A 27,380-nucleotide genomic window follows, 5' to 3' on the forward strand; every position below is an offset into this window, starting at 1 on the left:
CTCTTCTGCCCTGCACCTCTGGCCTGTACTCCAGTTCTGTATGCATAAATAAATGCAACTCCAGCCCGAAAAGAGTCGACCAGTGGGAGGGGCCTAGCTGCTCTACAGCCACATTTCACCCCTTCAGTCTGTCTGGGGCCAGAGCCTGGCAGCAGCCTGGGCAGCAAAGTACCCACCTCTCCAGGTCACTATTCTCTCATTCAGAGAAATTTCAAATTGTTCCACGTTCTGGGGGGTTGTTAAATCTGAATTTCAAATAAATGACTTATTTGCATAAGTATATTCCAAATGTCACGAGTTATATGCTAAAAAATTAACTAGTTTTGTTCAAATTTAACAGGTATTATAATTGGATATATTGTAATTTGCTAAATCTGGCCTCTGTAACTGGGGTGTGTGAGGTAGTGGGGGGGTCCCTGGAGCCCCTGCCTCTGTCCTGTGTCTAAGGCCAAGTCCATACTATGCCCGTCCCTGTCTTGAATTTCCAAACTTTAGATTTAAGTAGGGGTCTTGTTCTTTTCTCCCCCCAGAGTATTAATCTTGAGGATTAAATAAGGCACTTAACACAATGCTTGACATACAGCAGGCTGTCAGTTACTGGTGGTTTAGTATTATGCCCTGATCACGTCAGAGAAGTAAACAGGTCATGAGCAGTGTCATTGATGAACTGGAAGAGCATATCATAGGACTTGCTAATGGACAGGCTATTAATAATGGAAGCCTCCTGCCTCCCTTCACCACCACCACCATCACTGCCATCATCACCATCGTCATCATCACCACCACCATCAGCACTACCATCATCAGAATCATTATTGTCACCATCAATTCTACCCCCACCATCATTATCACCACCATCATCATCACCATCATTACTGTCACCATCATCATTATCATCACCATCAATACTACCACCGCCATCATCAACACCACCATCATCATTGTCACCATCACCACCGTCAATACCACCATCATTATCATCACCATCAATGCCAACACCACCACCACCATCATCACCAATATCCCTACCATCATCACCTTAACATCATTAACATCTTCACCACTACCAGCATCATCACCGTCGCCACCATCACCATCATCACCATACACCATTAACAAGCTGAAGAGCTCAGATATGTCCTGGGGTCCCTGGGAAGCGTGCACAGAGGTCTTGGGGAGCAAGGGAGGGATGGGGGAGTTACCTGGAGGTCCAGCAGCCCAGTGAGCAGGGCCTTGCCGGCATGGGCGGCGTTGCTCAGGAGGTCTTCCTGCTTGATGACGTTAATGACTTCGGCCAGCAGCAGGTTCTTGGATGGGTCCCCCAGCCAAGTGTTGAAGATCCGGTAAGGCTAGAATGAGACAGGGTGTTGGAAGGGCTCACACCCCAAAGAGGCCGGCTTCTCTCAGAAACACCTTCCCTGTGTGAGAGAAGAGGAACTGACCCTGAGAGCTCCTACGGTTCAAGAGGATCACCCCCCACCTCTCACGGAATCTCTCCCACTTGAAGTCATTGTGGGGTTCTTGGAGTCTGACTTTAAGGGACTCACTGTATGAAATCTTGAGTAACGTCTCTCCTTTCAACGTTGCCCAGGACTGTTCTTTTCTCACTGATATTATAACAAAATCACATTGAATAAAACATTTTTTGAAGACTTGCTGTCCTGCTATTAGGGAGACCAAGTGTCTATGCAAGGGAAAATCCCCAAACCAAGAGACTTGCTCCTTAAGTACCATAATCTTTATTTTGGAGAGGGGGAAGTCAAGCTCTTGAGAGGTTAAGTGCTTTGTCCAGGGTAAACATTGATCATAGGTGGTGGGCTGGTAGCAGCTGGCCCTCAAGACACCACCAGATTTATCCCTCCATGAATCTTCACTGTGTGAGCACCGCTAGCTAAAACACACTCACTGGCCTCTCTTGCTGTTAGCACTGGTCACGCAACAAGATGGTAGTCAGTGTTAGACATAGAAGTGTTGCGAGATTCCTGGGATGACTGCCAAAGACAAGGAGACAGTTCTATTGTCTGGAATTGAGATGTGATGGTTAGAGCTCCAGCAGCCATTTTGGACCATGAGGCAAACTCGAGCATTTGCCATGCAAGCAGGGAGGAAAGAAAGATGCTGGGTTCCCAAAAGATTCCATATGCCCACGCAGTACAGAATAGTAGTTAAAAACCTGGGCTCTGGGTTTGAATTCTGGCTTAGTTATATGACTGGCTGTGTGATATTGAACAGCTTAGTAAACCTCTCTGTGCCTGATTCCTCATTAGTACAACGGTTGATGAGAACAACACCTTCTCGGTTAGTTTGTTTTAAGGACTGACCGTATACAGGCGTGCTACTCCGTTCATTTGTTTTAAGAACTGACTATACAGGAGTGCTTGGGCCAGGCCAGGTACAGAGCAAACGCTGTTTGCGGCAGGGTTGTTAACAACTCTATGGCACGTGGGCACAGGAGAAATCAGGGCAGAATGCGTGAAGCCAGGCCCGCAGAGACAGGTGGGGGTGATCGTAACCACTGGCTGTACATCAAGTCACTGGGAAGTGGGCCTATGGAACCTCTGTGACGTGTCAAGAGTCCACTCAGTTCCCTGCAGGGAGGGACAGCGGGCGGGTTCTCACGCACAGCGTTGGGCCTGAGCTCCTCCTTGTGGTAGAAGCCGCCGGTCATCATCTTCTTGCTGAAGGTCATCACGTCTGCTGGGTCATCCAGACCCCAGTGCTCGTGGGCCCAAAACTTGCCGGTGCAGCCCCCTCCGGTCTGGACCTCATCGACCAAGAAGGCACAGCCGTGCTGGCGGAGAGGAGGGGAAGGTAACCACCCCCGCAGCTGCTGCAGACACCCCACCCGGCAGCTTGACCCTTTGCTTCCTGAGCCTCCAACCCAGCCCCACGTCTCTGGCTGTGCAAGGCTCACCTACGGGCCGGTCCTGCCAGGGCTGGCCGGAATGTGCTGGAACAGGCCTGCAAACACTCCCTGGCCCGGAGGCAGCAACGGCTCACTCTGCCCTGCCCCGAGCACCCCGGTTTCCTCAGACGGAAACCCGCCACGCTGCCTGCGCAGGCCTGAAGGACGGCCGGGCCTTCAGCGCTGCTGTTTATCAGCCTGTGATCAAACCAACTCAAGCCGGCCTCGCAGGTCAGCAAGGTCGCGGCCCTCTGCTCCGGGAGAGCAGCGAAGCCGGAGGCCGGCGCCCCAGACACCCACCTTCCTGGAGATGTCTCTCAGCTTGCGGAAGAAGTCGTCGGAGGCGTGATTGTCGCCGCCCTCGGACTGGATGGGCTCCACCACGACGCCCGCCACCGTCTTCTTCTTCTTCCGGTACTTCACGATCAGGTCCTCCACCTGGGCGGGAAGGGGAGCGGCGTGCCCCTGCGCTTCCGGGCGGGACACCGCTGGGCGCCACGCGTGTGAAGGGGCGCGTCGGTCCCCTTGGGGTGGGTGCTCGCCCCGGGGATACAGTCGGGACGTGGCCTAAGTGGAACCTGGCAAAGTGTCACTGGGGTTTGGGGTTTGGGCAACCCCAAAGCACTCTGGGGTTCTGGAGACCCCGCACCACCGTGAAGTGGGGGACAGTGGGACCGTTTCTCTGTGCTCCCCCTCTTACCACAGAGCTGCTTATTCGAGAGTCAGTGGTGCTTGTTTTACGCCCCCTCCCACCCCCCCACCCCCGCTGCCCCGCTGCCCTAAAGAAACCGGGGTGAGAAATGGCCCAGGGTGCAGGGAGGGGTGCTGGGGTCTCAGGACTCTCCCCAGGGCGGGACATTTGGGGCTCGAGGCCGCTCCGGCCCCCTGTCCTCCCAGGGAACACCATGCGTGCCCAGACGCTGGGCTGCCGAGGGTGGCCCGTGGGCCCCGTGGGCCCTCCCTGGCCGGGGATCAACTGGTGCCACAGTGGCTGCTGAGGCTCACAGCGCTCTTCAGCCCCCGCGCCACTCACCTCTTCCAGACAGCGGGCCTCCTCCTGCTGGTTCTCCTTGACGAACTCCTCCAGGGGGTACTTGAGCCGCGGGAAGGGCGCGATGGGCCAGTCGAAGGACGGGATGTCGATCTTGTGAATGGCTTTGGAGTGCGTGGTGGCTAGGCAGCCTGCAGCGAGAAGGAGGAGTGGGGTTGGCCGGGGAAGCGGGAGCAGCGCCTGGAAAGGACCCCGAAGCCCACGGAGGCCTTACGAAGAGCGATAGGTGCAAATCCTGGCCCCCCACTCCTCGGCCTCGGAGGGGCCCGAGCTGGGCCTCCGGCTCCGCCTCTGTGCACCGGGCTGCTCGGCCGCTCTGCCGCGAGCCAGCGAGGCCCAGAGAGCCGCGCCCAGCGGCTCCTTACCCATGGTCCTCCCGTGGAAGGCGCCCATGAAGGAGAGGATGCTGTAGTCGGGGCAGCCGGGGGCCTGGAACAAGACAGTGGCCGGTCAGTCCCGGTCAGGGGACGGTCGCCCAGACCACCCAGGGCCCCGCGCCGACCAGAGCCGCCGGAGCCCCTCGGGGCAGAGGCTGTAGATGCTCTGAGGTCAGCCGCCAGCGACGTTCTGCTCTCCCACTTAGATAAAAAGAATGTTACTGCCTCGCGACGTTTAAAATCAGATTTCACGCTTGAGGCTTCCCACAAGCTTCTCATGCGCTGGGCCCACTTTTCTCCAGAGTGTGGTCAGCCAAGAGCCCGCCAGGCTGCAGACCCAGGGACCTCACCTGCCTTCCTCCTCGATGGGCTGCTGGGGCCCTGCAGTTCTTGTCCGGCTGTGGACAGGCCTTTCCTAGCCCTCGACCCCTCACCCTTAGCGCCCCCAAGGCCTGCTCCAGGCTTCCCGCAGCTCAGTGGGGTGCATCACTGCGGCTCCCACTTGTGGCTGAGCTGGGTACTGCACAGGAAGGCCCCAGGCCTTTGGAAGGGTCTGCAGAGTGGAGCGTGATGCCGGAGGACCCCACCTTTCCCTCTCCCATGGCAGCTTCCCTGGGGTTGATGAGGTAACAGGGGCCCCCAGCCCCCTCCAGGTCTCAGTGAAGGGCACAGCAGCTGGGTTTCTGGACCTGTGTCCAGCAGCCCCAGGCACACTGCCCCCCAGAGGCCTCCCCAACCCTGGGCGATTGATGCAGCATTTTCTCAGACTGGCTGATCCCTGCTGGGTCCCTGAGACTCCAAGCAGAGCACCATCGCCTCCTCCCCCAAACTGCAGAAAACCCAGGATGGTCAGCCTGACGCAGCCTCGCAGGTGTCTGGAGGCAGTGCTGAGGCAAGAAGGAGTCTGGGAGGGCTGGTGGAAGTGCTCGTCCGGGACGCTGCGTGGGGCGGACACAGGCCTCCGTCCGGGAAGACCCACGGTCAGAAGGGAGAGGGCAGCCCTCAGTTTATGTGGGTCTGGACATCGAGGACGGAAGGGGTGGATGGACCCTTTGCTGTTGGGGATGCAGAAAATACAGATAAAAAAGGCCAATCTCTCCACCCAGGGGCCACCCGTTGTCAACGTGCTGGCAGGATTTCTTCTCGTGATGTCCAGTGTATTTATTTACATGGCTGAGCGCACGGCGTCCATACAAACCCCACCCTGCTGTCTGCGCTAAGCTGTCTCCACGCCAGGAGAAAGCCTTGGTGACTCTCGAGGCTGCCAGCAGCAGGGACCTGAGTTCGTGATTCTTGACTTATTTTTTTAAAGCCACAGACACTTGGGTGTAGATGGTAACGGGATGGACAGGCGAGGCCGGTTCTGGTGGGAGCTGGCTGGGTGCTGGACTCTCCCCACTGGCTTCCTGGGGCCCAGCACTGTTTCCCCGGGCAGTGGCCTCTGTGAGCTGCAGGTTCCATCTGGAGCCCCAACACTGTGATTTCCAGTCTTTTCTGGTTACGGTTACCCTAGACATGATTGGGGTGAATGCCCCTGCAGAGTTCACGTTTATTAGCATTTTGGATTATTCTAGAGTCTTCATGAAGGTGTCCTGAGGTCTGTCAGGTTCAGGCCGCTGTCCTGGGAAGGTGATAGGAGCTGGACAGGCACAGGGCACTTGGCCTTGATGCCAAGGGATGGACTCTGGAGAGAGGGTGCTTGGGGACCTCTTGCATGGACTGAATGTCTGGGCCCCCCACCTTCAATTTATACGTTCAGGCCCTAACTCCTGTGTGATGGCATTTGGAGACGGGGCCTTTGGGGGGTGATTCCGGTCAGGCGGGTGGGGCCTTCCCGATGGGATTAGCGTCCGGAAAGAAGAGACTCAGAGGGCACTCTCTGTCTCCACCTTCACCTTTCCCTTCTCTCTCCCGTCCCTCCCTTTGACATGCGGTGTCCCCCCCTTGACACGGAGCAGGCAGCCACCAGCAGGCCAGGAAGCGAGCCCCCAGCACCCGGGCAGCCGGCACCTGGGTCTGGCCCTCCAGCCTGCACAGCTGTGAGAGCAGACCTTTCAGTCGACAGCGTTCTGTTGGGCCGGCCGCGACAAAGACCCTGCCATGAGGGGAGGGGCTGCCCACCAGTGCCAGCCCCAGGGGCGGGGCAGCCCCCAAAGACCAGGGCCCTGCTGCACGTACCTGGTTAATCATGCAGGTCTCCAGCTCCTCTTTTGAGAAACCCGTTTGCCCCCTTTCCTTGTTCTGACAAAACAGAACAGAGCAGTATCTCAGAGGAGCTCTGGCCTAGCAGGGCTTCAGCTGCGCACCTAAGCCCCAGTCTGGCCTGGACCAGGAGGAACGGCCTTCCGGGGGGCGCTCTGGGGGGTCAGCGCCTGTACTGGCCCGGGAGAAGAGGCTGCTCACTGGGCTTGCGGTGAACTAGCGCGGAAGGCAAGTGCGTGCTGTTCTGTTAGCCACGCAGGGGCCGCTGACCGGCGGGGTGCCAGGGAGAACCGCGCCATCGCAGCAGCGGGTCTCGGTGCCACAGCTCGGCGCCACAGCCTCGGCTCCCGGTGCGGCCTCCTGCGAAGTGCTGTCGAGGCCGCCCCGGGCAGGCTGGTTCCACCACCCCCGCGGCTGAGCTGGCTGGGCGGGGGAGGAGGGGCCAGGACCCCGCGCCCGCCCGAGCCTCACCCAGCCTCACCCGGTACCACATGAAGATGGTCTTGAAGGCATTTTCATTGGAGCAGGAGCCGCAGGACATGGTGATGAGCTGGGACATGCCTTTGGGTGCCACCTGCGGGGAGGGCGCCTGGCTCAGCTCGTGGGGCCACCCCTGCCCCGAGCCAGCGCTGAGGGGCCTGGCTGGGCCAGGAAGGCTGGGGAGGGGGGTGCGGGGGTGGCTGGGGGGTCGCATCCCAGCAGCGGTGGGGCTGGATGGGGGGACTCAGGCTTTGCTGGGTTGGAGGGCAAGTCTGGGAGGCCTGGAGGGCCCGAGGCCGGAGGCCAGAGAGGAGAAAAAGAGCAAAGCAAACCAGCCCACCCCTCCTGCTGCCACCACCACACAGACACCCCCATTTACAGGGCCGGGATGACCTGAACCCTCGTAACAATGCAGCTGCTTGCAGAGCTGCTCTCTGGGGCCAAGGCGCATCTCCCGGAGCACCCCTTTTCCCTAAACACTCATTTGCCTTCTTTGCTTCTAAAGGAAAATGACAACTGCTCCCAGTGAAAGCACCAGCACCAAGGCAGGGCGGTCGCGGAGACTCGGGGCTGGCTGTGGGGGCGCTACCCTGCTCCCCCTCCCCCGATGGCTGTGGGGGCGCTACCCTGCCCCCCGTCCCCCGATGGCTGTGGGGGCGCTACCCTGCCCTCCCTGGGCGGCAGGCCACGTGGGCAGACTCACGGACAGCAAGGACTTCCGGAGCTTCTCCACGAAGTTCTCTGGAGGCAGGATGCCCAGGGCTGGCCGGTTGATGAAGGTGCTCTGCAAGAGGCCGGGAGAGAGGCTCACCCGCCGGCCCGGGCGCCCGCCCGCCAGCGAGGCTTCCCGGCTCAGAGTACCACAATAAGAAATATCCAGACCCAGAACAGACCCCCAAGCCCGCGTGTGGCTGATCCTGGCCAGCCCTGGCAGCTCGCGCCGTTTTATGCCCCCATGGTTTTGCCTGTCCCAGCATCTGGTGTAAAGAGGACTGCACGGGGTGAGCCGGCCATCCGGACCCCCCCCATGCCTTTGATGTCCTCCCATCAGTTACTTCACGTGTCCGGTTGGCCCTTTCTGTTGCTGCGTAGTATTCCTGGCCGGCACCGGCCACCGAGTGTGTAACGTCCCCCCTTCAAGGACTCTGAGTTGTTCCCAGGTGTGGGCAAATACAAAGGAAGCCAAGGTACACATTCACACCTTTGTGCGCACACACCCCCACTTGGCGGCCCAGGGCGTGTGCGTGCGTGTCACATGGCCAAACTGCTCTCCAAAGTAGCTGTACCATTTTACGTTTCCATCAGTTGTGAATGAGAGTTTTTGTTCTGTGTCCTCAAGTGTACTTGTTACTGTCTGCTTTGGGGGTGTGAGCCATGCTGATGTTATAGCCACAGAACCACAGAGAGATGCTCAAAGGAGTCTAAAGTAGCCCTCCCCAGCCTCCCAGTGCCAGGGTCCTGTGTGACAGCTCTGTGCAGTATCACAAGCCAGAAACCCACACTTGCTCAAAGACCCTGGACTCCCCAAGTCGATTTCAGTAGCTGTGTGGGAGGTTCTGGGTCCTGGACACCTCTAGCCCCCACCCTGGCCTCATGTAGCATGTTAGGTTATGGCCCTGACCATTTCTAAGATCAGTACCAAGCCCGTTCTCACTGTTGTGCAACCATCTCCACCATCCACCCCCGGAACTGTTTCATTTTGCAGAACTGAAACAAACATCCTTTGAATAACAGCTCCCCGCGATCCACCCCCCAGCACCCACTCTTCTATCTTCTATCTCTACGGATTCGTGATGTTCAGCATCTCATACCTGTGGCAGCATTTAGCCTTTTATGTCTGCACCATGCTAATAGCCTGTGGCAAGATCTGTTTCCTCTTCAAGACTGTGTAATATTCCACACCATGCTTATCCATGTGTCTATCAGAAACTACACTACAATCTTGAAAAACATGGAAGAAAAGGCATGAAGGAGATGATCTGTGGCAGCTCTGGACATTCTAAAGAAACCAGGGTTAGCAGGGACATCTGACGAGGAACTGAGTGTGAGGATGGCAAGGTTGAAAAAATTACTTGAGCCTCTACATTGACCTGTTTTTCCTTCAAATCGGAAAGATGTGGGTGCTGAGACATTTCTCTCGACAAGGAAGTCAACAGAGCAAAGCAAGAGCTAAGTGCTTAGTTAAAAGGTGTGGGGTGGGCTGGGACTAGGGGACTTTGGGAAAATCTCTATCTGGACTTAATCAGACCAACGCTGTGTAAACCCAGCAGTACCTGTGCCACGTTGGGAGGCCCAGGTGGCATCCTCTGGCAGCTGGGGCAGGTGAGGCAGGCTCACTCCTCTGTTGAATTTGGTGCTTTATGATCACCAGGATACGTAGTGTGTGGGGTGGGGTGGGGTGGGGGGGTGGAGCTAGCTCTCCTTGTTGTAGAGGTGGGAAGACCTAAGGACCAGAGAGGTCAAGCAACTTTCCCCAAGTCACACAGACAGGAAGGGGCAGAACCACAACTGAAATTCAGGTGTGCTAAATTCAGATTGCATCCTCCTCAGCCAGGCACCGCAGGCAGCCTCCACCCCAAGGTGCTCATGCTGGGTAGGAACTCGGTTGGCACAGCCTGGAGACCTTGGCTGGCCTGAGCGGGGCCTCTGAGGGCACTTCCTCTTGCTCTCAGGGTTCACGGGGCTCCTAAGAAATTGAACGCATCATGAGATGAGGGTGGAAGCAAATTGCCACTCGGTGTCAGGGGAGCTGGCTCAGAGGGGCCGGCCAGGCTGGCTGGCAGCTTGGCTGCCTATCTGGGCCCAGGGAAGATGTGGGGGTGGTGTTCTTGTTCGACAAAGCGTGACATTAAGAACAGAAGCTATCTGGGACATTGGGTAGCTGAATCAAATGGGGACAGGATTCTAGAATTCTCGCAATCAGACTCTGCAGCCCCAAAGCATAGGGCTCTGGGCTAAGTGGCTGTGCCACCCGGGCTGGTCACCGAGCCTCTCTGGTCTCCAGGGGCCTCATTTGGGAACCAAAGCAGGGACCCCATGGCAGGTGCCTGTGCGGAGCCATGGAGACGGCAGGCATCAGGTGGGGGCTGCGGCCGAGAAGGACACGGGTGGCGCGTGTCTCGGCGGAGCAGGCCAGCCACCCTCTGTCCGTCCAGGGCGCTGTGATGTCAGGCTGTGCCCCGCAGTGGCCTTTTACCCTGGCGTAACTTGAGGACGCCCTAACAAGGTGACACGAGAGCTGGAGTTGGAACCCAAACTGTGCCTCCAGGGCGCGGCTCCATCTTTTGCCGCTGGAAGAAATGGCTGTGTTGGAGTTTCAGGGGACGTGGCTGGGGTGCAGGAGGAACGAGAACCCCCTTGTCAGGACCGCAGCTACCTCAGGAGGCTCCCAGGACGGGTAAAATGCGGTAACTGCCTCTCCTGCGAGCTTCTCTGGCCAGGAATCTGGGGCCCAACATGTCGGTCAGGGCCCAGCCTGAGGCCTGGCAGTGCCGCACCCCAACCACGTCCTGTGTCCTGCAGAACGTGGGCACAGACTGCAACCAGGTGGGGTCCCGGCTGGGGCGAGACCAGGTCCTGGCGGGGTCCAGGTAGCGGCCCAAGCTGTGACCCAGAAGCAGCGACCTCCCTGTGCACCCCAGTGCCCAGATCAGGCCCCAGCTCACACCAGGCCTCAGGCAATGGTCAGCCAGCAAACAGATGTCCAGACGGGGACCAGGCCCGGGGCTGGGGTGAAGCAGAGTTGGCCCCCGGACCCCTCTGAGGGGGGAAAGGCTCCCCAGGGCTCCCCACACAGCTGGGGCGGTTTGCAGGTGAGAGTGGACAGGGTGCGTGTGAAGGGGTGACGCTGGGGTTCCCATCAAGTGGGACGGTGCCGGGACTTGCGGAGGAGGACGTGAAGGCCCTTTCCAGGCAGGGGTGTGGGGAGCAGGGCACCCCCAGAAACCAGAGCTCAGCCTGGCTTCAGGGGCGCTGGCCACGTGCTGCCTCTGGAGGCAGCTGACACTGAGAACGCGTGTGACATGTTTGTTGACACATTTTTTCAGCACCAACTGCTGAGGCAGCTGGGATCTGCACAACGTTTTGAAACAGAGCTTGGCTCTGAGAGTAAACACAGCCGCGGGCTGCCAATGGGGAGCCAGACACCCGCAGGAGACGCGCTCCCAGCCGCGCCCCGAGGCCGGCTGACCGGAGGCGCCCGCCCCGCTGCCCCAGGCGAGCGGGGCCCGGCTCGACCCCCACCCCCGCCTTTCTGGCTTTCCTCTTCGGGAATCACATTCCTGCCACAGGTGGACAAGTGTGCCGCTCCCTGAGTCTGGGGCCCCACCCATGACAGGGTGGGGCCAGAAACGCTCACTCCCCACGGGCAGGAGCCCCCGACCCTGCGGGCAGGACGCTCCCCCATCCCACACCCCAGATCGCGGGACCCCCGCCGCACCGCACCCCCCCACACACTGCCTGGCGGGACCTGCTGAAACTGGCCCGTGCTCACACCACGGCCAGCGACCCCAGACACCTGACCACTCTCAGAAGGGGTCCGTGGAGGAGGCCACCCCGGTGACCCCCGCAGGGGGACACGGAGATGCGGCAGAGTACCCTGCAGGACGCCCCCACCGAGAACCCCCAGCTCAGGGTCAGCGGTGGAGACTGCGCCGCCGGGAGCCTCCCGCTCTCTGGCTGCCCGGGCTCACTGCCCCTCCCTTCTGCTCTCTTCTCCCCGCAGGGGTCACTAGTCCCCTGGCAGCGCCTTGTCCAAAGGTCACCTCCCTGCCCTGAGGCCCCTCCGTGGCCAGCTCCCCTGAGCCTTCTCCCCAGCCCTCCAGCGGCTGTGTGGCCTTGGACCAACACCTGAGTCTCTGAGCCCCAGCCCCACTGCCTAGACAGCTGAGGTGGCGCTGTGGAGTCGGCGCGGGCCCTCACTGTGGCCTGTGTCGTCCCTGTCGCTGGGGCCACGCTGTGCCCGCCCCTTCTCTGCAGACCCAAGTGCCCGGCCCGTGGGGTGTGCTCAGGCAGTATTCATGGACGAGGGACAGACTGAAGGGACGCCAGCGCCCAGAGCGCCTCGGTGCCGGGACTCACCGCGTTTTGAGGCTGCTGCACGAGTTTCATGAGGGCAGGATGGCTGTAACCTGGGGAGAGGAGGCGGGTGGGTGAGAGGCCAGCTGGCCGGGGTCCGGGCCCTGCCCCTCCCCTCCCCCACCAGAAACTCTCTTCAACGAGGGCTCTATTTTTCCTTTTGCAGACAGAAGGACCCATTCTTGGGGGCCCCAGGCTCCCTGACTCAGGATCCCTAAGGTACAGACCAGAATTCCTTAATAAATATTCTAGGCGGTTCTGCTGCCTGGTCAGGTCCCCACGCTAGGCAGACAGAAGAGGCAACGAAGGCCAAGTTAGGGGGCACTGGAGACCAGGGCTGGGAGTGGCAGCCAGACAGGTGAGCCCCCTTCCCCACCCCTCCCTGGGCTCACTGGCGGGTGGAACCTCAACAAAGGTTCGCTCAGGGACTGAGAGATGCCGCCCGCAGTTGGGGTGCAGGGCTGCCTGGGTGCCTCTGCTTATTCCCATAGCCGGGGCAGTCCGGGGGCCTGGGGTGCCAGGAGCACGTAGGGTGCCCTTCGGTTCGGCAAATGCTCTTCTGACAACTTTCCCCACAAAGGTCACGACAGCTGACCACGTGCCTGAGCCGTGACACCCAGTGTCTGCAGGCGTGAAGCCTCCTGCATCCCCCTGCAGCCAAACAGCTGCTGGAGCGTCAGCTCAGGGAACAGGGCGTCCCCTGCACCTACTAGCTGCTCAGTAAACAGGCGCTTCTGTCCCGAGGAGGAGGACGACGGCCAGTGTCTGGCGCAGGGGCTGCGCTTCCATGCGTGGGCGTGCGCGCAACCACCCCCACGGGGCAGGACTCGGAGCGGGAGGCACCGAGGTCAGGGGCCTCCCAGAAGACCCTCGAAGCAGAAGCCAAGGGTCCGGCTCAGGGGCTGTCAGCGCGAGCGTGAGCAGCCGCACGGCCGGCCGGGAGGGCGAGCCTGCTGTGTCTGGGAGAGGGGACGCCGATCTCGGCGCAGGCGTGGACAAAGTGCCCGGATGGGGTCTCCCCTACAAGCCTGCCTGTACCTGACTTCTTGAAACCACTTCACTTTCTAATTTAAATACATTTGAAAGGAGACTTTCCACACGGGCGCTGGGCCCGGCCCCGTGCACAGCCTCCGTGCACAGTAAACAGGGCAGGGAGCACCCCAAGTCTGTCTTCTGACTGAATGAAAGAGTGAAAAGCCTGTGATTCTCCTGGGCGGCTGCCAGGAGGGTGGACAGGAGGGTGTGGGAGGCAAGGGCCGCTGCTCGCTCACCCCCACGGCAGCAGCTCGGCCGGGCAGAAGACTCCCGCCTGGGAGGGCACACCGCGTGGGGTTTCCCCAACTCCGCCCGGGCCAGAGGCCTTTCTGCCTGCTCCCCATCACGCTGCCTGGGTGTTTGTGGCCTTCCTGCCTCGGTAGATAAGCCCATCCCAGGGAAATCGCAGCCCGCCTCTCCGTGGCTGCAAAGCCAGGCCTGGCCCTCTGATGGGGAAGCCCACCCTGGGGGGCCCTCTGATGGGGAAGCCCACCCTGGGGGGCCCTCTGATGGGGAAGCCCACCCTGGGGGGCCCTCTGATGGGGAAGCCCACTCTGGGGGGCCCCATGTTGCAGCTCTCCTGGAGGCTGCTCTCTGGGAAGCAGCTTTGTGGGCTCAGGAGCAGGAGCTCCTGTCCACGCTGGGAGAAACCTGCCCCTCCCCCTCCCAACCATTTTGGTGCTAAAAGCTGTGGGCTTTGGCTGAGATTACGTGAGGGTTGCAGCAGTGCCGGCATGTAGTGAAATCTCAGTAAGTATTTGCTCAGAGGTCATCTCCAAGACTACAGGTGGAGGAGAAGGGTGGCCGGAGAGAGGACTCTTAGAACTTGGAGTCTTTTAATTGGGGCTGCTGACCATTCCCCCCCACCCCCCACCCCGGCCCCTGTAGGCCGGCTGAGCCTGGTGGGGGTGGCAGGGGCTTGCCTGCAGGAGCCTGGCCCTCAGCCCTGGCTGATCCTCGGTGGGCCAGGCCTGGACCCAGGATATAGGGGTTCTGCTCCTCCAAACAGAATGCGGGCAGGCCTAGGGGTGCCTCGAAGGGCAGGTGTTTCTGACCCAGGGACTTCCCAAAACGATGAGTCATGCCCTTTCCATCTAGTTGTGTCTAGTGGGAAAGAAACCGTTTGGAAGGAATGGGCAGGGGAAGGCCGAGGAGGAGCGAGGCCCGGTGGAGTCTCGGAAAGGCCAAGGGTGCCGACAGGGTGGCATTAGGGAGGCCGAGGGGAGCCACAGGGTGCCCTGGTGTCATCCTGGAGGGGCAGCTTCTCCGGCAGCTCTGCTCAGAGCCCACCAGCTGAGAGATGGTGCCCAGGCTGCAAAGGATGCCGGCCAGGCTGGTGCTGCCGCCCCCGCCCCCGCGCCCTCCCGCACCGGCTCCGTGGGGCCCGGAGGGGAGGCAGGTGCTGCTGGCGGCTCCTGATCACGCTGCCAGGCAGAGCTGGAAAAACCCCACATGGTGCTGCTTCTCAGGCAATGAGTGTTCTTCCGCCTCAGGGCTGCGCTGTGGGGTAGGCTACGGTGGGGTGAGGGAGAAGCCCCCTTGCCTCCCTACTTACTGTCCTGCGCAGGCCACCCCCTCCCAGCTGTGGGGGGTGGGGGGGTGCAGGGCACTGGGAACAGCATCTGCTGTTTCTGGAAACTGCTCTGGAGAATGGAAGCTGTTTTGTCCGAGAGATGACACTTGTCTCCTCGTCTGGCAGCTGACGAGGCAGAGGGACAAAAGGGCCAGCCCATGCCTCCGTCCAGAGCAACTCTGGGGTAGAAAGCATATTCCAGAGCCCCACCGCTCCCCACCCAGAGGATGAGGCTGTGGCTGTTCTGGCGGAGACCTCATCCTGCTGCCTCTTCGCTAAGACGTCTCCATCCCTGCACAGAAGCCCAGCCGCGGGCTCCTCATCCAGGGAACCAGCCGAAGGTGGCTGGCTCTGGACACAGTCACAGAGACGTGGTTTCACGCCCAGCCGGGCCTCCTCCTCACGCCCAGCTGCTAACCTGAGTTTTGCTTGTTTAGCCACAGATTGGGGACGCTGACACATACCTCCCTGGTAGGGTGTGGGGGAGGAAACAGGAGAAGACAGAGAAAGTCGTTAGGAATAGAGCTCCTGGGAAAGACTTGTTCCTTTTCTCTGCCTTAGGGGAGAGGGGGCAACATCCCAGATGCACCTGCTGGGAGAAGCACCCAGTGTCTGCACAGGCACAACTAAGCGAGAGGTCACGCTCAAGCTCCTTTCCAGCTCGTACCTATGGGGACCGAGGAGATCTGGGAGTAGAGGTCCAGCATCCGGTTGCCATCCACGTCAACCAGGTAGTTGCCTCGGCTCTCTTCGTAATTGCAGAAGAAATGCACGGCCTCTGCGTTCTTGGGGAGGGAAGGAGGGCGCATCAGGCTGGCTGCGGCGCAGGTCTCCGCCTGTCAGGACCGCCCGCCCGTTCTGTGGCCCCTGGCAGCCGGCTCCTGTTACCCGGGGCGCCGCCACATGGGTGCTTTTCTTTGAAACCGTTTCTTAATTTGTGGGTCGTATTTTATGAATGCTTCCATATGTGTCTGCTATCTCACTAAGAGGGTGAGGTACAAATCTGACAAGATGCATATGGCACACCTCAGAACAGGCACTGGGGAAAATCTATAATCATTGTTAAAGAAAAGAAAAGGTTACATGCACTAAGATACTCAATGTAAAACCGAACAAAACGCAAAGAGAAACAAAAGAACAAAAATGATACTAGACACACAGAGAAGAAAAAGTAAAATGGAAGCCATATCTCTGTTTCTATCCGTCTGTCTGTCTATAAACACATTTCAATAATAACATTAACTGTCAAAGTAAGAAACTGTCAGCAAGCAAGCTATTAGCAGACAAAACAGACTCTAAGAAAAGTCACCAGCTTGGAGCTGTGCAGTGAGGACTCAAGGGTCAGCCCACCAGGAAGACTTAATAACTGCAAACACGTGAGCTCCAGACCACAGGCCCGAAGGACAGGAAGCAGCATTGGTGGGAGAAACAGTCCTACAAGAATAGCTGGGGACTTCCATACCTGGCGTTCCAACACACAGAAACCTAGGCAGAAGACTAAGGAGGGACCCCTCAGACTGGGAGCCTCCCCAGCACCCCCAGGACGCTACCCAAGGAGAGAGAGTCACATGCCTCTCACGTGCACGCGCCATAAAAAAGATTCAGTCAATTTGGAAGGTTTGAAATGATGCAGCTATGTTTTCCACCCACAATGGAAGGAAATTAGAAATCAATAACAGAAAGAATCGCCAACAGTTTACACAAATGGTGAAATTAGGCAACACACAAATAACCAAGGAGTCAAAGGAGAGATCACAGAGGGAATCAGGAAAAAGCATTCAGAACAAAAGTCAGCTGCACTTTCTTTTTTAAAGGGAGCTCAGATGAAATGTCTGTGTCCCCAGGCTGAAGGTAAAGGGGAGGGGGGGGGAGTGGGGGGCTCCTCCCGCTTACCTGGATTATATTCAGCTGTTTCATTAACTCCTGCGGGCAAGCAGAACAAAAGCAGAGCAGTGAGGATACACTCTTGCCAAAGGGGCCCACATTCAAGTCACCCACAGTCTTGAGGCTCTTCCCCCTGCTGGTAACTTAAAGCTGTCGGCTGGACAAGATCACAAGCACTTTTAAGTTGCTTCGTATGAACAGGCAGGAAATCAGAGCTGCCAGTTAAATGGCTGGTGCAACAAACAGACTGGAAGATAATAAAATGAACTAAAACATTCAACAAACATTCAGACACTGGAAGATAACACGATAAATACTTAACAAAAATGACTAAAATCAACTAAATTATTTAACAAAAAAATTTAAGCTGATTATCGAGTGTCCTTCTAAGCAGAAAAAAGGCCGACTACCCATAGGAAAGAAATCAACTGAAAGTGTTAATTTGCATCTCAAAGAACGATTTATAAGTTTAATACAAACACTATAAATCATTTGTGCAATTCTGTGTAGAAGCTGAGAATTAGGAACTCGTTGCTTTAATATGAGAAAGATTTCATCTCTAAAAATAATTCAACACAGAATAAACTTTAGCCCTTCATGTCATAACACTACATATTTCCATGGAAAAATTGAAAAAAGATTAATGACAAGAATATGAAAGATTATTCCAAATAGCTTGCTATTAAATTAAATCTCTCCCCCAAGAAATAAGCAGGAAAAATGAGCAAGCTGTCGCCAACAGAAATACAATCCATGTTTGTCAGCGCAAAGATTGCTGAGTCTGGAAAATAGTTGCCATGACAAAAGGGAGTCTCTGACAGGAAAGAACATGGTACTGTGGGTGAAATGTGCAAAGGAAAAAAATGAATTGGTACTAACAAGGTTCACACTGCTATTTTTCAGATGCATCAGGAATGGCATTTGTAACGCAATACAGAGTCAAGTTCAGCCTGTCTTCCAGGAGTTGCCAGATGTAGGCTTTGCAGCATTTAAAAAAATTTATTTATTTATGCATATAAGAATGGAGGTACCAGCCAGAGGTGCAGGGGTGGGGAGGGGATTCACCGGAGACGGAGTGGGGAGCAGAACAGGAGGATGAACGGAGTACACTGCTGAGGGGAGCAGTGGGGAGACAGGAGAGGTCTGCTGTGCCCTGTGGGTCACTCCCTGACCGGGGATCGAACTCGTGCCGCAGTGGCTGCCAATAGCTTCCTAGTGCTGAGACTCAGCCCTTGTGGCCCCAGGGAGATCCATTTTGCAGCATTTTTGAGACGCCCCAACCTCCCTCATCAGACTGGCTTGTGCCTCTTCCACCTCACTCGCTGACATCTACCCCAGAATTCAGTGTCCCTCGATGTCACCCGGCACACCTCTGCACCCACTATTTCCCTTGCCTAGGACAGAGGTGCTCCTCTGGCAAGTCTTTCGTTTTTGGTCTCAAGGTCAAGCACAAGGGCATGTGCTGTCCACGCCCTTGACTTTGGACTTGAAGGAAGCCATGTGACTTGATTTGTTTCTGCTGTCTCCAGAACAACCCCGAGTCCAGCTGCTGGGGGGATGTGAGCCCCATGGGCAGGGCAGACCACCACTGTGACCCACGACAAACCTAGCCCAGATCAGCTTACAGCCACTCACTCCCCAGGCCTGTGGAGAACTGCCCACCCCCTCACAGCTCACGCCGCATGATGAGCCGTTGCACGCTACTGAGGTTTGGGTACACTGGTAACCAAGACACCTCCTCTGGGAAGCCTTCCGTGACTTCCTGTGCTGATGTCCTGAATTTCTAGTGAACTCTCTGAAGGCAGCCAAGAATGCAGGCCCCTAAGCTCAGCACATCCTTGCCTCTCAGATCCCTTGGCTTTCCCACAAACCCCATGCAGCTGTGTTCCACTCACCCTTGAGCGGGGCCCTGGCACTTCTGTCTTCATCAGCGGCCCATCGTAATCAAATTCAACGTCGACCTTGGCTGCAGCTTGACTGATGTGTCTGGGCCCTGCAGAAAACAAAGATGAGGAGACCCTTGGCAACAGAAGCCCCTGTCCTTAACTGAGACAGTGCCAGAGCTCAGCCCCACCCAGCCAGACCACACAGACATGGGTCTCGCCAGGCCCAAGCACCACCAGAACACTGCAGATTTAAACACCAGCAAGGCCAGATGGGGTGAAGCGAGGGAAGCTCCAGAGATGCCGTGTGAGCACTGCTGGTGCTGGCTTCCCGGTGCTTTTGACTGAGCACTCTCCTTGCTTAGATGCTAAGAAAATCATGAGAACGGGCTACAAAGATGCTGGTTAAAAGTATTCAGAACAGTACCCAAAGTATGCAAACCATGAACCCAAAGGCAAGCATGACCACCTGTGTCTACTACAGTGCTATTTAAGTCTCCAAGCTGTGGAAACAACCTCAGTGTTCAGCGACAGATTTGTGGACTAGGAAGATGTGGTGTAGACACGAGGGAATACTACTCAGCAATAAAAAAGGTGAACTGTAGTCATTTGCCCAACATGCATGGAACGGGAAAGAGATGCTGCTTCAGAAAGAGAAAGACAAATACCAGAGGGTGTCATTTACACGTGGGGTGCAGAGAAACTAAGCAAAGGGTCAGATAGAGCCAAACTAATCACAAACCTTAGAAATCCATAGGCTCAGGCTACCAGCGAGGGTGCTTGAGGGGTGGGGTGGCAAGCTGTGGATTAGGGTGGAGAACTGTGGGTGTTCTGGCGTGGTAACAGCAGCTGACAATCACATACCTCTAAGCCATAAACAATGTTGGAAACCAACATCACCTCGAACCTAAAACAAAAGTGGCCTCTACAAGAGGCCTGACTGAGTTGTGGCAGTAGCTAAATAACCCCTGACCATCCTGCCTGTTCACAGACCACTGAATACTGCGAGGTAGGGCCCTCCCTGGTGGTGCAACACTATGAAGCTCTCCGTTGCCCCTGCAGCACGAGTTCAATCCCCAGCCAGGGAGTGACCCCCAGGGTGCAGCAGACCTCTCCTGTCTCCCCGCTGCTCCTGTCAGCAGTGTGTTTCAGTAGATCGGCCTGTTCTGTTCCCCACTCTATCTCTGGTGAACCCTGTCATCCCCCAACCTCTGGGCTGTACCCCAGTTCTTGTATGCATAAATAAATCAAATTGTTTTTTTTAAAGAACTGAATCTAGAGCGACATGCATAAACAGAGCAGTTTCCTGGCACAGCTGGCATCTGGGGCGGGCCAGTCTCTGCTGGGTGGTGTCCTGGGCGTTTAGGACGGTGAGTCCCTGGTCTCCCCCACTGCAAACCCTGGCGGTGGGGGTGATGATCGATGTCTCCACCATGGATGTCAAAAGAGGTTTGAGTCTCCAGTGGTTTGTTTGAAACCCATTTCACATGTCTGGTGTAGGACTGGCCGTAGAGAGGGAGCTCCCCGGCCACCCCACGAGGCTTCGGAGTTCAGGCGTTGCTGAGACACAAAGGTTGGCTCGGCCCCAAGGCCGAGGGGCTCTTGCATGAGCTGGTGCTGGGGAATCAGAGAGGGGAGCAGCGACCCCGCCCTGAGTGTCCCGCTAGCTTTTCACCTGCTGCCAGTGTGTGGCGGGAAACGGCAGCCATAAATGCATCGAAGTGGGGACAGCTAGAGAGAGAGAAGCGCACGTCATCACTTTCCTCCTGCCACGGCCCCGGGGGTAGCTGTTGGTGTTTCTATCACACAGGAGAGGAAACTAAACTCAGAAGGTGAAAAAAAACCTGCTAGGTTTCCCTCTTTCTTTCCCCTTCTCTCTTTTTCTCAACACATACACACACCCTTGCCAAATGACACAAAGCCATCTGTCCGATCTAGAAAACAAATTTATTCTCAATTTTCCATACTAGCTTTGGCTATCAGAGAAAATTTCTGAATAATTATGCAATAAAGCACAGACTTTTGACACAGGTGAACTGGTGATAGGAGGCCCAGGGGGATTACAACGGAGATGGAAAAATGCACAAAATGAAGAATGATGTAAAACAAAACAAAACAAAACAAAACAGCATAGTCCTTTGAACATAATATCCAGCTAAAATCCAGCACCACCCGCATTTGAAGGCATGAAGCAACTGGCCCCTGTTGTCTTCTGCTTGATCTTGAAGTGAAAAAGGAATTTCTCAAGAGCTTAGCTCTCTGCTAGTGGTAGCAGAGAGTCAAAGGCCAGAGAACATGCTGATGACGTGGCTTCACACTGACCTGTGATCTCTTCCCGGCCACAGCCCAGGGTTACTGGCCCAGACTGATTCCAACTAGACCTGCTCATGACAGGAAAGCGTTTCTGGATAAAAATAGCTCTCAACCGTGCGGAACTCGCTTGTTTCCAGCAAAGAGAGAATGGGAAAAATTCAAAATTAGCAAGCTGTCTTCAAACAGAGACACACAAGGCCTCCCGCTGTCCTCCAGAAAAGACCTTGCCCTCACTTGGCGCAGTCAGAGTTCTTGGGAAGTGCAGAGGGTGCCGGGAGGGAGGGCGGTGCAGGGGCAGCCGGTGGCTTGGAACCACTGGAGTGTGGAACCCAGGTTATGGGGACAGGAGACCGGGAGGTGGGCAGAGGGAGGAAGAGGAAGAGTCCCAGCTGCGGGGTGCCCGCGGCCAGGGGCCAGGCAGACAGGGCTGTTTCTAGAACCGCCCGGGCTCCAAGTAGGAGCCAAGTCTGTGGGCGTGGATGGAAGGGGGTCGAGACCACTGGGCAGTGATCCTGAGTCAGTCTGTGAGACAGCTGGCAACTGGGCTGTCAGGAAAAGGAAGGCGGCTGTTAGCTGCGTGCGTGCGTGCGAGGGGTCCCTGCTGTGCGCTCGGCAGGCCTGACGGAGGCCAACTCCTGGCTACGGTGTTCACCAGCCCACAGCTCTCCTGTGAGACGGTACTGATATTCCCATTTTACAGGTGAGGATCAGAGAGGTGAGGTGACTTCCTCACAGTCACACAGCTAGCGAGGTGCAGAGTCAGGGCTGGAATGTAGGTCCAGTTCTTCTGCTTTTCCTACCATCAGTGTGTCTCAGTTTGTAGAGGAAAATAACCAAATTCCAACACGACAAATATCCCCTTCCTGGGTGCATGAAGCTATAAACCACAAGAGAAGAGAGCCAAACTTGGCAGTAGGGCAACTTTTTCTGGAATCCCTTCTGTGAAGTCACACGAGCACGTGCCCAGTCACCAAACACCTGCGAGTAATGACCGCACACTATGCTGACCTTTACGTGGCTGACAGGATGCATGCCTGCAGCCCCGTGGCGGGAGTATTACCCCTAAGTTACAGAAGACACAGGGAGACGCGAATGTCCAGCAACTCGCCCACGGCCACACAGCTAGCCAGTGGCCACGCCGGAATCGTGGCTGTCTCCTTCCTCAGATTCTGTGGTTATAACTGATGCTGCTTCATCTCATCCAGCACAAGTTTTTGACGTAAACTTTTGCAGCAACACAACCTGTTTTCCCTACAGGCCAATCACTGTCAGAAGCACAAGGAAGCAGAGCCTGAATTAATGTTGCATGGTGCAGTGTTTTCACTCATGAGGAACAACAGGCTGGGGGTGGGCTGTCTACCCTGACACCCAGCTCCGGCACAGAGCATGACTCCAGCCGCTCCCCTGATCCTGATGACCATGCTCCCCGCTCGCACCTGGTGGTCATGCCAGCCTACACAGTCAATGTTTAACCAAACGGTAAAAACAGCCTCTTGTCAGCTTGTCAACATCCTCTTGATCTTTCCACAGGGAGTCATAAAGGAATGCCATCTTCCCAAAGAGCCAGGGTTCCATGCTTGAGCTGGCCAAAGTCAAGGTCAAGTTCAACTGGCCGTTATTTGCTCGGCTTTTCTTTCAAACAAATCTTAACTCCCCCCCCACTGTCCACCCCGTTTATTGTTTGGTAACAATGGGAGGAAAAACCGTGTGAGACTTCACACAGCCCCCATTGCTGTTTGCTGCCGCTGCTCCCAGTTTCTGTGCTGCATTTACCCACATGAGAGCGTACAATTTTATTTATTTATTTTTTTTGCATGAAACAGTTCAATGAGAAGACTGTCTCGGGCCAATGCTCTCATCACTGGGGATGACACGGTGGTCCAAGCAAATCCCGTGGGGGAGGCCGCTAGCTCTGGCTTCCTGCTTGGATGCCTCCTGCTCGCTGCACTCTCAAGAAACAGCGGGGAGCTGCCTGGAAGCCAGCCCCCCAGTAATCGCCAGCCCTCAGGCCACAGCTCAGCGGCACCCCATGCAGGAACTGGCACCTTCTCTCATCACCAACCCACAGGCACCGTGAGGTAAGAAACGGATGTGACTTTGCCCTGCCACGCTGGGGATCTTTGTTACGCAGCAACAGTTAACTAGCTAAGGGCGCGCACCCGGGGCCAGGTGGGTGAAGCTGTGCTCCTCGGAGACTCTGGGCGAGTTAATTTCATTGAGTCTCAGTTGCCCCCGTCTGAGGCCTGTGGTGAGGAAGGCATGGGCCACAGGCCCACCCTCACTCCCGTCACTCACAGCCCTTCCTTCGCGGCCACTTGCCCGCTGTGGAGAGCACCTAACGCTGCATCCTTGCCAACAACGTGTCGCAGTGTTTTAAAACTATGTATTGTACCAGCTATGCCAAGTTGATCAGCCAAAAGAAAAGAAAAAATTCTTCCTCTAAATCTAGCACAAATGGCCAAAAGAATCCGTTCTGGCCTACAAAAGGCAGAGCCAAGACCCTCTGGGCATTTACTGCTTCCAAGTTTGCAAGCGGAAGTAGCACGCCCCCTCCCACTGAGGAAGCAGAATGCTTTCCCAGGCGCCTCTTCTTTCTGCGCAAGAACCCAGGGGCGCAGGGGCAGCTCTTACTGTCCCCCTTTCCAGAAGCAGACTGTGTGCCCCTGGGGAGGCCCAAGCCGGCCTGTGGTCTCCAGCCACTGATCTCTTGTGTTGTCTCTGGGGAAGCTGGGGTGCCCTTGAGAATGACCTTCAAAGGTGGTACTCAAGTCCCTTTGGCTGGAGCCCTAGGGGGGGGGGGGCGCTCCTTTCTCCGCATCCTCCCCACCCAGTAGGTGCTCACCCGGGTGTGGGGGGCAGCAGGGGGCTCCTGCCTGTATCATTCTGGGTTTGGTTTATTTTTAACATAATGAGTTAAAATTATGAATGGTGAGCATGAATACGCTTCTCTTTTACAATTAAGCAAAACAAAACCTTAAAAGCACTTAATAACCGCTTGACGCCATCAAGGTCAAGTAAAACAATTGAAAACAGAGAAACGGTCACGGGCCAGAGGAGGCCAGGAGATGTGGTCACAGAATCTGGGGGAGCTGGCCGAGGCACTAGGGGACAAGCTGGTGAGATCCAAATAGCAGCCTGGCTTGGAAGGAGTAACGTCCGCAGGTCATTTCTCAGTTGTGACAGAGCATTCGGTGGTGGTGACTGAGGGGCGGGCGGCCTGGCATCTCTCGGTACTGCCCCTGCAGCTTCTCTGGACATGACAACTGTTCCCAAGTAAAGCCTGGGAGCGGCGACCCCCCTTCCTGGTGGCGACACCAGCATTCCATGCAAACCCAGGACTGGGCCAGCCACTGGCCTCAGAGGCCCCTGTGACCCTGGGGGCAGCCTGGAGGTGCTGGGCCCCTGCAGGGGGGCTGGGCCAGCCCCTCTCGCCCAGGGAGCCTGGAGGCAAGAGGAGGAAGCAGCTGAGTCAGACTGCCTTGCCTTCAAGGGGCTGTGTGAGCTTGGGAGAATGAGTTGGCTTCTCTGAGCCCGATTTCTCACCAGTAAAATGGAATCCGCCTTCCCGGTGGGGCCACTGTGGGGGAGGGCTCATGAGGTCCACCTGGCGGGCCGCCCCAAGTCTGCCGGGAGGGGAGGCAGAGAGCTGGAAGCCTTGAGAGAGACGGGGCGGCAGAGAGCCGTGCTGCTGGCCTGCCGGCATGGGGGGTGTGGAGGAGGGACCGGGACACGGCCCGGACGCGCCTCCTCTCCTGTGCTCTGAAGCACGGCTGGCCCTTCGGCTGACGCAGCAGGGACCCGGCAGCAACTCTGCTGAGTGTTCCCCTATGTCCTGTGAGGCAAGGATGCAGCCTGGGCCTCCTGGCCGCTGGCCTCACACCTTGTCCACTCAGACCTGCCCACTGGGGACAGGAGCACTTGGTATAGATGGAGGGTTTGCTGCTGGGGACAGGGGACGAGGGATAGTGGACAGCCCACGATCACCGGCTGGCCAGTCCCTTTACCCCTGAGGGCTGACCCCGGAATGCCCGTCTGGACTGTCTCCCACGAGGACCAGCACCTGTCAAGGGCTTACCGGGCACGAGCGGGCAGTACTTGTGCGGGAGGCTGCAGGTCAGCCGCCGGGTGAGCAGCATGGAGGCCATGATCTCTCCTTTAGGAACAGAACCCGCCCTGGAAGAGACCAGGAGACCAGAAAGTTAGGCCGGGAAGAGGACCCCCTCTGACCCAGCAGCCGCCACTGTCCTGGGCTGCAGGGTCCTTTGTACTCAACAACGGTGACAATCAGCAGCCGCCAGGTGTGCTCCCCTCAGCCGGATCCCACCCAGGCAGGCTTACTAGGCCCGTTCTCCAGGTGGGAAGCAGAGCGAGCGGCTGCAGGTGGCTGGCGGTCTCTGTGTGCGCTCGGGAGCTGACAGGTCAGGGCGTCGTCCGCCGGGCACAAGCCATAAGCCTGTGTCCTGGGGGATGACCGACCCAGCTGGGAGCTTCAGAGTGGACGCCGTCATTGTCCTGCCCCCGCTGCACAGGCCCTCCGCTGGTCTAGGATCCCGAGGACCCAGAGGAGTCTCTGGTGACCATTTTGTGGAGTGTACATCTCCTGCACAACCAACAACCCCAGATTTGCTAGGGATGGTGTGAGCACCCTGCTGTGGGACTTGCAGCTTGGAAACTGGAACAGTCCTGGATGTGACCCTAGCACCCTGGGGCCAGGGGCCTCGGCGTCCCCTTTACAGGTGTGCTGACCCGCTCCTGGCCGCCCCTCAGTCCCCAGGGCCTGGCTCTGCTGGCTGCCTTTGGCATGACAGACCAGAGCACACCCACTCCCGCTGTTTCCTGCATCGCCTCTCCCCTCTCCTAGCCCCCTCCCAGCCACCTTCCTGATGCCCCTCCGCATCTTTTGTCGGGGTTTCTTGGGGAGCACTGCTTTGTGACTTGGTGCATGCACGTTCAGTTGTATTGTGCTGCATCTCGAAATGATGATAGAACAGTTCACCCCTCGCTGCACCTGTGGACCCTGCTTCCCAAGTCCTTCCTGTGTGCCGCCACAGCACTTTACCTGCAGTCCTGCTCATCTTCACTATCACCCACAACAATGCTGCAGGCCCCTTTTTACAGGTGAGGAAACTGAGGCACAGAGCGGTTAAGTGGTGAGTCCGAAAATAGAACTCAGGTGTGCCCCACCCCAGTTTAGTCAGACGTGTTCTCTGACACGGGGATGCAGGGTCCACCCAGTTCTCTGAACCTTTGATGACAGAGTAGGGGAAGCGCCATGGACCCAGAGGTCCCAGGAGGGTGCAGGTTGGGTTCAGCCTGCCGAGTGCATGCATGAGGAGAGACGGGGGTGCCTGACCCAACCAAGGCGGCCAGAGCTGGTGGGTGTCTGGATGCTCCACTAGAAGCCCGGGTCGGATGCAGGAGGGAGGCAGCTGGCACTGACTTGGGGACTCACACATGGTGTTGGTTTCCTGGTACCGCCTATGAGCTGGGCCCTCGGGGGGCGCAAGGGTACCGGACCAGCTAGCTGCAGCCCTGCCCCCCAGCTCTACACAGACTGAGCACTTTCTACGCAGGGGCTCTCGGCTGCATACCCGCCCCCGTCACCCCATAGCCTGCTGCCATCACCCCATCTTCACTGGTGAGGTGATGGAGGTGCCTGGGGGGCGGGTGCAGGGGGCGGCTCTTGGGTATCTGCTCAGCACACCCACCTCCTTAGTTCGCCACCACCCCCTGGTCTGTCCACAGGGACGCAGACCGGCAGCCAGGTCTGTGTGACCACAGCTGTGGGGCCGCAGCTCTATCCGGTGACGGGCAGCATCCCTGTGGGGTCCCTGTGGCGGAGAAGGCGGCCTGAGCAGAGAGGGGAGGGGGAGACCAAGAAAGGGGGTCCTGGCTGGGGGGCCTGTCTGGTGCCCGGAGCCCTGGGTCCTGGTGCTGTACTCATAGCTGAACCTGTGGGGTGGCCCTGAGCCCCCTTTCCCTGGGGGTGAACAGGAAAGCTGGGGTCCTGGGCTCTTCTGGAGGGAGACGTGATAAAAGAGATGCGTTTTATCCCAGCAGCCTCTGTAAGAAACTTCAGCAAACTACCCCTGGCTTTTTTCTCTCGTGACCTGCAGTTCTCCTGAGGGGATTTCTGCTGCTGGCAAACAGAGTCCCTGATGATAGCGCAGCGGCCCGGACAGCAGAGCCCAAACCTAGAAGCCATCTCCCTTTGGAGGCGAAGCTTCCTGGGGGACGTGGGTGGGACTCTGACCCCAAAGCCCTCGCCCTTCCTCTTGACAACTCAGTGATGAATTCTGCCACGCACCCGCCTGTGGTAGGTGCAGGGTTTGAAGGATGCACACGGTCTGGCTCGGAGGGAAGTCGTGTGGCTTCGGCCACAGGTCGTGGCATCTTGGGGAGCGCGGGCTTGGAAGGTGCGGGCGGAGCTCAGGCTCCAGCCTTGAGGCCTGCAAGGGTTGCCCACCTACTCCAGAGCACCGGACTCCCTGCAAGGTGCGGCCGCTGCAGTAGCTGCAGGCTCTGGTTTAGAAGCATTCTCTCCAGCGACAGCACTTAGGACACAACCCAATTTCCATTGACCGCGGTTTTGAAATGGTGA

At 57.4% G+C, this 27,380-nt stretch overlaps 1 protein-coding gene across 1 annotated transcript in view; it reads right to left on the reverse strand.

The window, feature by feature from the left end:
* ABAT (4-aminobutyrate aminotransferase) overlaps positions 1–27,380 on the reverse strand; it is a 60,012-nt gene that overhangs the window by 2,680 nt on the left and 29,952 nt on the right. Inside the window, exons 2-14 of the mRNA XM_004692135.2 lie at positions 24,855–24,952; positions 18,479–18,576; positions 16,593–16,622; positions 15,367–15,484; positions 12,095–12,144; positions 7,719–7,799; positions 7,017–7,109; positions 6,512–6,574; positions 4,322–4,385; positions 3,939–4,087; positions 3,206–3,343; positions 2,624–2,791; positions 1,203–1,349 (exon numbers count right to left, since the gene is read on the reverse strand). Coding sequence (XP_004692192.1) covers positions 1,203–1,349; positions 2,624–2,791; positions 3,206–3,343; positions 3,939–4,087; positions 4,322–4,385; positions 6,512–6,574; positions 7,017–7,109; positions 7,719–7,799; positions 12,095–12,144; positions 15,367–15,484; positions 16,593–16,622; positions 18,479–18,576; positions 24,855–24,924 — 1,269 coding nt within the window. The 5' untranslated portion in view covers positions 24,925–24,952. The remainder of the gene's footprint in view (positions 1–1,202; positions 1,350–2,623; positions 2,792–3,205; positions 3,344–3,938; positions 4,088–4,321; positions 4,386–6,511; positions 6,575–7,016; positions 7,110–7,718; positions 7,800–12,094; positions 12,145–15,366; positions 15,485–16,592; positions 16,623–18,478; positions 18,577–24,854; positions 24,953–27,380) is intronic.

Source organism: Condylura cristata, unplaced genomic scaffold (genome assembly GCF_000260355.1).
Source record: "Condylura cristata isolate star-nosed mole 26May11 unplaced genomic scaffold, ConCri1.0 scaffold00032, whole genome shotgun sequence".
NCBI classification, from domain to species: Eukaryota; Metazoa; Chordata; class Mammalia; order Eulipotyphla; family Talpidae; genus Condylura; species Condylura cristata.